The sequence below is a fragment of the Squalius cephalus genome (assembly GCF_949319135.1).
Source record: "Squalius cephalus genome assembly, chromosome: 20".
Lineage (NCBI taxonomy): Eukaryota > Metazoa > Chordata > Actinopteri > Cypriniformes > Leuciscidae > Squalius > Squalius cephalus.
In genome coordinates, this window is record NC_137141.1 from 22,006,130 (window position 1) to 22,016,335 (window position 10,206).

At 40.2% G+C, this 10,206-nt stretch overlaps 1 protein-coding gene across 6 annotated transcripts; it reads left to right on the forward strand.

Moving 5' to 3' along the window:
* The first annotated feature begins 117 nt into the window (after positions 1–117).
* On the forward strand, positions 118–9,902 carry jade1 (jade family PHD finger 1). Of its 6 annotated transcripts, none has more exons than XM_079853719.1 (11): positions 118–254; positions 2,251–2,334; positions 3,156–3,220; positions 3,360–3,517; positions 3,646–3,830; positions 3,935–4,146; positions 5,577–5,744; positions 5,841–5,957; positions 6,312–6,845; positions 8,030–8,147; positions 8,234–9,902. In XM_079853719.1, exons 1-11 carry the CDS (start codon positions 164–166, stop codon positions 9,130–9,132), a joined length of 2,631 nt encoding a protein of 876 aa, XP_079709845.1. In that variant the 5' UTR covers positions 118–163; the 3' UTR covers positions 9,133–9,902. The 6 variants fall into 6 exon arrangements, with proteins under 6 accessions (XP_079709845.1, XP_079709849.1, XP_079709850.1 ...); XM_079853723.1 differs by having other exon boundaries at positions 179–258; XM_079853724.1 differs by lacking the exon at positions 118–254 and adding an exon at positions 379–479.
* The last annotated feature ends 304 nt before the right edge of the window (positions 9,903–10,206 follow it).

A 10,206-nucleotide genomic window follows, 5' to 3' on the forward strand; every position in this document is an offset into this window, starting at 1 on the left:
AATCCCTGCCATCATCTCCAAACAAACCAGATTTGGGTATTATGAAACAGCTGAAATGGAAGTCATGATAATAATCTTATGTGTATGTGTGCGCGCGCGCGCACCAGCTCCCCCTGCGGGTGCATGAGGAAAACAGCAGTAGAGGCGCGCATACGTAACCTGCATGTGTTTGTGGGGTGGAGGAGAGGCGACTACTCAAACTCTGAGCAAGCGCCATATAGAAACGCCACCGCAGGAACAAGAAGACCTTTTTTGTAGGTACATTAAAAATATTTGCTGTGATGTAGTATATATGTTTTACAGGCAGGGACGTGCAAATGTTTTCCATAATTTCCGCGAGCTCTTCATGCAGATGGTCCGGTGCAAATGTAGCACGTCATTAAAATGGCGCCAAAAGATTAAGTTGAGATGCAGCAGACGATTCCCTCAATGAATGTTTACATGCATTTGGCCTCCTGATTAATTCCTATAAGTTAACGGTGCTGTTTGCCTTGATATTTGGTAGTTACTTTGAATCGCATAGCTGCTGGCCGTGCGCGCGCATGTGTATGTGTGTGTGCGTGTATGTGTGTCCAAGCGTCATGTCGTAAGTTAGGCGCGCGCGTCCTGGCCTGACTGCGGCTTATGTTATTTAGCCTAAAAGTTTTGGTATTGAACCAGCAAATGATACCAAACGCATGTCGATGTCTTGCAATTTTAGTTTATAAATGAATTGTGATTAGGTTTCTGAGGGATGTTTGATATTTTTCCGCATGCAACGGTCTGGGTTGGTCCGATTTCATCTCTGCTGTGCTGTTGGGAAAATAACGGTAGAAAATTTTCTTTAGGATTTGCGTTAGAAGTTAAATCTGCCAAATGTATGTATTTGTGCAATAGAACTTAGTTTTCTGATCGAACGAATGTAGCGACATATTTGTTTGTTGTTGATGCTATAGGTTGGTGTTTAAAGATACCAACGTGGAGCATAGGTTGTGTATTAAACACTGTAGAATTACTGTCATATATATATTTTTAATTACTATTATTAAAATAAATAATGTTTTTAATTTCTAACTGGCATTAAGACGAACAGCTATGTGACGTCAAGAGGCGTGGCCTGTCAGCAGCGTCACATGAAGCGTTTGCACTGCGTGAACTGCTGTTGTTTATACGGAGCGAGACGGTCTGCTGTATGCAGGCAGAATTAAAGGGTTTATATTTTTAGTTTTTCTTTTGCCATCTGGTCATGCTGTTGAAATTGGCTGATAGTTGTGAGATGTTGGAAGTATTTTTAACCTTATGATTTTGGTTAAATTCATATAAACGCAAGTTGGGCAGACTAAACTTTTTTCGATGTTTTCATAAACGAGTTTGCTTAGTCGCATGAATATATTAATAAAAAACGCTATTTCCTTTGTTAATGTTGTTTTATGCTCTTTAATGAAAAGTAGTTCTGCTTTAACTGTGTTAAGTGGCTAAAAATTCGGTCAGTGGCTAAAAATTCGGTCTGTGTCTAAAGCTAGAAAGTGCATGAAAAATACAAGGATTAATTTTATTTCTCAGTGAAACTGGGCTGTCAGTTTACTGTTATTGCTTTTGATGTCCCAGGCATGTGTATATTGCACAGAAGTGTGACAATTTGTTATTTTGCAACACATAGTTTAAAAAGATTGATTGGCTTTTAGATACAGAAGCTGATGGTATAGATCCAGGTATCATACAGCAGTAGGTCAGTGTTGTTATTTGATTTGACTGCTCGATATGACATTTGAAAAATTACATTTGTTTGTTTTAAACTGATATCTTTATCAGAGCAGAATAACCTCAACTTTAAGGTGAAGTGTGTAAAATGTCATGCACACGCCCCTGTTTGCCAATGTTCGGTCCAACAGGTAGTCCCGCCCTCAGACCCACGGTATTGGTTGAACCGACGTTGTTATGTCCAGATGCTCAACCAAACAGCAACAGTTGTATAGCGCCATTGTTTACACTTTTTGAAGGAGTCAGCTACGACTCTGTATTACTTAGAAGTTGAATCTGCATATTAGGCTGAGATGCAATTATATGATGTCTAATATTAAAAATTTTAACAACATTTAATTTGAATTAGGTTTAAGTCAAGTCTCATTTAACTCTAAATCTGCCTGTCTCTACTGGATTCAGTCTGTCAAGTTGTGGCTAGCTGAGGGACGCACAGTCAAGCACACAGTGGTGATCTCTGCAGGATCAGTTTTCAGGAATGTTCTGCTAATGTTTGATCAACCTCTGCAGATTTCTGCATCACTGAAAGGCCACGGCAGCTGAGGATGAAGCGAAGCCGTGTCCCAAGCACCAGTGAGGACTCGGACAATGGAAGTAAGTAAACAGACACTATTTTCTAGTACCAACTTGCCTAGAGAAATGTCTTATTTGTTCATCCTTATTTCCTTTCCTTGCGTCTCAGACCCTCCCCTCTTAGGATGCGAGGGAAGGATGCAAGGAAAGAAAATAAGGATGGAAGAATCGAAGGAAATCATATTTGTGTATTGGAATATTCTTGATCGCTCAAGTGTCTTTTCAAAGCATCATCATCTGTATCTTATGTTCTGCCCTTATGTTTTTGAACTATGGTTATTTAAGAAATTGCTAATAAATATTAATTGTGCCCCTGTTGAAATATGTGAGATTGCAAGGGAAAACATAAACTAAAATTATTGTTAAAGATGTGAAGAGAGAGGAGAATTTAAACAGGTTTCAGTTTTTTCATTAAGAGACACTTCTGTATAGGATACACCTGTGCATCCTCGCTCAATGGATGCGATGAAGTGTGCACCGATGTGCAAACGATGAAGTGTGCACCGGACAAGAGAATCTAGAGAATAGCAAACTGTCACTCACATGAGATTGCAGCAATTAGGAAACAACGATATTCCAAGTCCAGGACTACTTTTATTTTTTCTTGTTTAAGAAGCCGTTTCTCTTGGAAATATGTTACAATAGAAGAAAAACAAAGATGTTTTAGCATTCAGCCCTTTAGCTATAGCCCCACAATCCCTCTCCTTATATAAACTAATACTGCCATTTGCTGAAATGAAAATGATCATTATTGCTGCTATAATAACATGAGTAGTCTCTCTCGCAGTCATACAATTTATGTCCTCAGTTCATAGAGTAGCATGTTTTTCTGTCTCTTTCAGGTATCTCCACGTCCTGGTCTCAGCACTCCAAGCACAGGAAACAGAATGGAAAGAGACCCTCAGAGGTACTCGGGACTGTCTTGCACTCAGACTACTGCCCCAATACGACCCTAACAGATAAAGATGATAATGTCATAGATATTTGTTGCTCTGTCACAAACACAAATCTTTTCATGCAACCCCTCTTCTCTCTCTCTCTTCCAGGTGTTCAGGACAGACCTGATCACCGCTATGAAGCTGCATGATTCTTACCAGCTGAATCCAGAGGATTATTATGAGCTGGCCGATCCCTGGCGACAGGAGTGGGAGAAAGGGGTACAAGTCCCTGTCAGTCCCGACTCCATACCACAGTGTACAGTGCGGTATGACATTTTTTTTTCTTTTACATGTCAAACTAATTTTATTTAGTGGTGGTTGCCATTAAATCTAAATCTACTCATTAAAAATTAAATCTTTTTATGTGTTTTTCTTTCTTTTTTTTTCACTACAGCACTGTAGCTGCGAAAAGCCCTGCTCCTCTATTCATCAGGCCGAAGAAACTCATTCGCTCATCTGAGTCATCGATGCTGGGGTACGTGGGTATTCAGACACTAGCTGATGGCATGTGTCGTTATGACTTGAATGAGGAGGATGTAGCTTGGCTGCAGATCACTAATGAGGAGTTCAGTAAGATGGGTGAGCATATCCAGTCTGGAGTTTTCATTTTACCCATTATGCACTCAAATTTCTTGCACTCTGTGGAAACAAATGTCACGTCAGGCTAACTGGTTTGCCTGTAGGCATGCAACTCCTGGATGAGCTGACAATGGAGCGGGTCATGGAGGAGTTTGAGCGCCGTTGCTATGACAACATGAACCATGCCATGGAAACGGAGGAGGGGCTTGGCATAGAGTACGATGAGGATGTGGTGTGTGACGTCTGTCAGTCCCCTGATGGCGAGGATGGCAACGAAATGGTGTTCTGTGACAAGTGCAACATCTGTGTGCATCAGGTATGTGTGTTTGGGCATCTGAGTGTTTGAAAGCATGTGAGAGCTCTGAGGCTGCCCCTCTTAATATTCGATTAGAAGAGGCTTAGTCGACCAAAAATGTATTTAGTTTTTTTCGCCGGTTAGCCTTAGAAAAAAAAAAACCCTATTGTGGCGTAGTCACGCAGTCCGTGAGGGATCGTTAACGGCAGTTCTTTGTGGTAATTACAGTATGTCGGGCAGGAAATCCAAACATTCTCCGATCATCCATCAACCTCAAATATGGCTTATCATTTGAAACATGGAAGTAGTAGCAACTTTACTTGGCCACTCACTCTGTTAACCTAGATAAATGTGCGCTATTGTTAGGCGCATATCCAAGTGTTTGTGCGAAGTGTTAAAGCTAAAGTATAGCGCACTTGCTGCATTACATGGAGGCGGCGGTGCAATCACTTGCATTTTTTCCTGATAACAGCTGAAGCAACTTAAAATACGTTGTGCTTTTGTAAAATAACAGGATGTGCTTTCTGCCGTCTCGTCACAAAAATGAAACGAAACTCAGCATATAGGATACTTGCCTCACAGACATGTGAAATAGGTTATCTATCTTTTATCTTTAGAAAGCTTAAAAAATGCCTACTTTTTAATGAACCAGTTAATATAAAAACCTACCCTCTGTAATCCGTATGAAAGGTGCATTTCTCTCTAAAGGTGCATCGACTGCGGAGTTGGTGAGTCGGCATCGCAACTTCATTGAAGCTGACACTGACTCAGAAAACACTCGTTTATTAATAAGTCATTAAAATTTCTCCTTGCTATTTTTTCTGATACGTTCATAGTCGTTACTTTTGCTGGTGCTTTGCAACAAGCTTTATGCGTGCACTTGAGTGCAGAATAGGCTATATTTTACACCTGTATATATATTAAAGGGATAGTTCACCCAAAAATGAAAATTCTGTCATCATTTACTCACCCTCAAGTTGTTTCAAACCTGTAAGAATTTCTTTTTTCTGCTGAACACAAAAGAAGATATTTTGAAAAATGTCTGTAACCAAACAGTTGATGGACCCCATTGACTTCCATAGTATTTTTTTTTCCTACTATGGAAGTCAATGGGGTCCATCAACTGTTTGGTTACAGACATTTTTCAAAATATCTTCTTTTGTGTTCAGCAGAAAAAAGAAATTCTTACAGGTTTGAAACAACTTGAGGGTGAGTAAATGAGGACAGCATTTTCATTTTTGGGTGAACTATCCCTTTAAAGGATCATTATGGTTTAGTCCCCCCCCCCCCCCCCCCCCCCCAGTATATATTTAAGTAATTACATTAATATAAACATGCGATTAGTCGACTAATGGCTTAAATGAACGACTACTAGTCGACCAGAAAAATCTTTAGTTGGTGGCAGCCCTAGCAAGCACATATGAATTACATAACAATGTACCTCCCCACAGGCATGTTACGGTATACTGAAAGTTCCTGAGGGCAGCTGGCTTTGCCGTACCTGCGCGCTGGGCATCTTTCCTAAATGCCATCTCTGTCCTAAAAAAGGCGGAGCAATGAAACCCACTCGCAGTGGCACCAAGTGGGTCCACGTCAGCTGTGCACTCTGGATACCAGAGGTAAGGATGCACGCACAAATTAAGACTTTTGCATTAATGACTCGGAAGAGTACAATGTGAGCTCAGACTGGACTGTTGTGTGCTCTTTATCTATAGGTAAGCATTGGTAACCCTGAGAAGATGGAGCCTATCACTAATGTGTCTCAAATACCCAGCAACAGATGGGCTCTAATATGCTGTCTGTGTAAAGAGAAAACAGGAGCTTGTATTCAGGTACAGAGTGCTGATGTTTATCTATTTTTATGCTGTTCATGCAGATATTCAGAACCTTCCAGAGGGCACTTAAAGTTAAAGCACTTAGTTATTTTTCTCTTAATAAAAAGTTTAAACATATGAATTAAAGTACTATATAGTAAACATTTTTGCAATTCTGTATATTCACATGAGCCCAAATGACCAGATTAATATCTATATATATCTTTATATAATTTATATATCTTTATTATATGTTTAATGTTTAAATGTAGAATTTAGTTAATTTATAAAAAATGAAAGAAAATTCTGCTTCACATTTTCCCAATCTTCTGCAGTTTAATCCTGACATCCTCTCTTTCCAAATCCCCCTAGTGTTCTGCCAAAAGTTGCCGTGTGGCGTTCCATGTGACCTGCGGTCTGCATTGTGGGTTGAAGATGAACACGATCCTCACAGATGCAGATGAAGTCAAGTTCAAATCGTTTTGTCCTAAGCACTCAGGCATGGACTGGAATGAGGAAGAGGGGGATGATGACAGGCCAGTGAAAGTCCCGACCAGTGAAGACAGAAGGAGAAATAGGGGAGCAGACATCTCATCCTCTTCACAGCCCAGACTTGTACAAAACACAGAAGAGACCAGACTCAGTGAGCGTAAGCTTCGAGTCCAGCAGCTCGAGGATGAATTCTATCGCTTTGTCGCTGCTGATGAAGTTGCCGAGCACCTGCAGTTGCCCCTAGAGATGGTGGACTTCTTGTTACAATACTGGAAGTTGAAAAGGAAAGTGAACTATAACCAGCCGCTCATCATGCCGAAGAAAGAGGAAGAAGATAGCCTTGCCCGGCGAGAACAGGAAGTGCTTTTGCGGCGACTCCGCCTCTTCACGCATTTACGACAGGATCTAGAGAGGGTACGTTTTGCAGAGCCACATTACCACCTTCAGAATGGGCTTAGATCAGTATGAGGAAAGATAGCAGCAGCCAATCACAGCTCAGGACAGTTAGATAGCAGGATCCAATCTCTGCCTTCCCTGATTTCAAATGAACTGTTAGTGAGTTGCAGACAGTTCAATGTAGTTCATATTTTATCAAGGTTTTAAACTAGTTTTATCATTAACATTTTACATAATTTCTGTCCTAGTTTCATTGTCACACCACAGTCATTATCACACCTGTATCTTTACCTTTAGACCATAAAATATGTTGTTAGGCCAAACCCAAATAGAAAATATACACAATATCCCCTTGTTCTTCTTTTTAAATTGGCGGGTTTTAACATCAGTTGTGAAGGAATTTAAATGATTAGTCTGATAGGAAGAAAACAGTAAGGAATGTGATATAACTGTGAACTCCAGCCACAAGAATTATGTTGGTAATCTAACAACTATTCCCACTTCAAAAAGGAATATTTAGACAAATAATAAACCATTTTTACAGAGCAGTTGATGTAAGTGCTTTCAGCACAAACTTTCTCATTTTTGCTTTGAAACCCTCTGAAACGTTGGCCTGTTTTTTTTTTCTCAATTATAAATGTTTTCGATAGATCTGGTCTTCAACCCAGAACATTCTTTTAATGTGTCATTTACCCATAAGCATCTGGTTTCTCATGATGAGAGCATGTCTTCCATGTAAGAAAACTGACTCCCTTATGTCTTTGCAAACCCATTCATGTTCTTAACACATTTTTATTATATAACATATATAAATTAATATATAAATTCTGAAAGTCCATCCAAACAAACCTTTCATGCATTAAAAAGTTCAAATATACACAATAAAAGTAATCCAAATAAATCAAGTGGTTTAACCCAAGAGATAATAGCTTTAAATGAAGAACCGATTTCATTTAGGGTTTTGTTAATACTGTATATAAACATTGATCAAAGCACATACATAGAGCACATCAAATATGGAAGCTCAACTGTGCCTGTTTGACACGAGAGAACAGACCTTATAGGTTGTCGCATGTCAAGAAGGATGAGAGAAAATCAGAAATGTCTTTGTGTTTTGAAGATGAATGAAAAACTTAGCACTTTAAAAAGTTTAGTTTCTTTTTAGTGTATTTCATATTTCTTGCATACATGTATGTGTTCAGGTGCGTAATTTGACGTACATGGTCAGCCGCCGGGAGAGGATTAAACGGACCGTGTGCCGAGTGCAGGAACAGATCTTTCATCACCACGTCAGGCTGCTCGAGCAGGGACGCGTTGCCGGTTAGTATGATGCTTACTACACTCACTGAAATAGTTTTTTGCCCTGCTTTTTAACTGTTACCTCTTCCTTTTTCTCTCCTGATCAGGTATATCCTCTACTAGACGTTTGGAGGAGGCCATGTTTTACTTTAGAACAGCGCCACCCGTGCCTGCGTCCCCCCAACCTCTAAAGGGTCACTGTGGGCAGAACAGTGCCCTGGGCTCCACTGAGAAGGGGAGCAACCCTTATAGAGTCTCAAGGCATATCGAAGCAGACAAGCCTGCAAAGATTCCCAGACTGGACAGCATGGTTATGGACAACGTTCCCAGTTCTGGGGTCATTGATTCAGGCTCTGGAGCTTGTAAAATTCAGAAAAACGAGACATCGGCGTCAGCTACAGCGAAACGTTCGGAGGGCAGGCTTAGGGGTGGTGAATCTCATAGAAGAGATGAGGAGAGCGAGTGCCCCCTGGAGGACAGGAAGAGGAGCAAGCTGTGGGAACAGGTGTCCATCAAAGACAAACTCAGACAGTCGAAGTCTATTGAGGATAAGACAGAGCTCGACAACACAGATGAAAGATTGTTGCTGTCTCACAGCAGAACCTCTTCTAGTTCTCCGACCATGTATAACGGATCGCCGAGGAAGACAAACGCGAGCCAACATCAGGGAAAATTAGTGCCAAATGGAACAACTAGGCGGCATCTGAAAAACTGGGGCAGTTTCAGAATCCCCAAACGGAGTGAGAGAACATCAGCAGGGAAAGATGTGCAGGACAGAAACGACGTGGTGGACCAAACTTCCTTAAAAACTTTGAATACAAGTCCCGCCGCCTCCCCTCAAATTAGGACCCGGCTGCGGACAGGAAGTGAGAACCGAAGCCACGTGGAAGAGTCTGATCTTGGCCAATCAGAGCAGGGCAAGAGGTGTCACGCTCAAAGACTTCGAAGCCCGATGACTAGACGTTACGGTTCGGACGTGATCCAACGTGGAGTACTTGCATCATAAAATGTGTCCAAAATTTTTATTTTTGTCCTCTTCATTTGCTTTTCAATGAAAGGTGAACAGGTGGATTGATATTTATTTTTCTATTCTGTAATTTTCTGCTGTTGCTGAAACTATTTTTTGGTGTATTCGTTAAAAACCAACGCAGAGCGGTTTCAAAGACCAAACAATTGGCTGATGAAGAAGAAAAAGATCTTCTTAATAATGAATGAAACTTCAAATCAGGTGAAATAACTGGCACAATTCATAGATAAGTTATGAGCACTTGTGAGGATGTTACCAGCGTGAAACAAAGCCAGTACGGCCCAACTGTCTTAAGTCCCATAGAATTACTGCACTTAACTGAGCACTTAACTCTTTAAAAATACTGACCACAACAGTCTAACCAGTGTCCAAAATTTAGGAAAGACTTTAATTTATTTCTCAGTATTTAGCTAACTTAAAAGGCCATCATGTTGTGTATGTTTGATATGTGCCATACTTACCCTGTGGCACCTTTTCCTTCTCAGGTAAAATCTGCTTATATTTGTACTTAATTTATAGTGTTATGTCTTTCTTTTTTCAAACAAACTGAGTGTGTGTAACAGGTCAATGCCTTATATGTACTCTCTTTGGTCTTGAAGTAATTCCTTTCCAGAAAAATACAAATAAAAAGCAACTCTTTCAGTTAACCATATTCTTCAGCAATAGATGGACACTGTAGATCCAGACAGATCCACAATCAGTATGATGAAATTGACACATATAATGTATGTCAGAAAGGCTTTTAACAATCATTTACTTCCAGTATCCATTACTTTGAATTTACTTTTTGCACTTGATATTAAACAATAACTCAAGACACTATCATAGATGTAATGAAGACACTTGTGTTGAAAGGACTGATCTTCTTGACATGGTTGCCTTGGAGCAGTACTCAAAATATGTGTTCTTGCATCTTTTCTTTATAGCTGTAAATGTCTCTTCTCATGCAAAATGTGAGTCGATCTCCTCGAGAAAAAGTTTATCTTGTGCCTGAGTGTTTTTGTTAAGATGTTGCACTAGAACATTAGCCAGAGAGCTTGGTATAACCGTGCT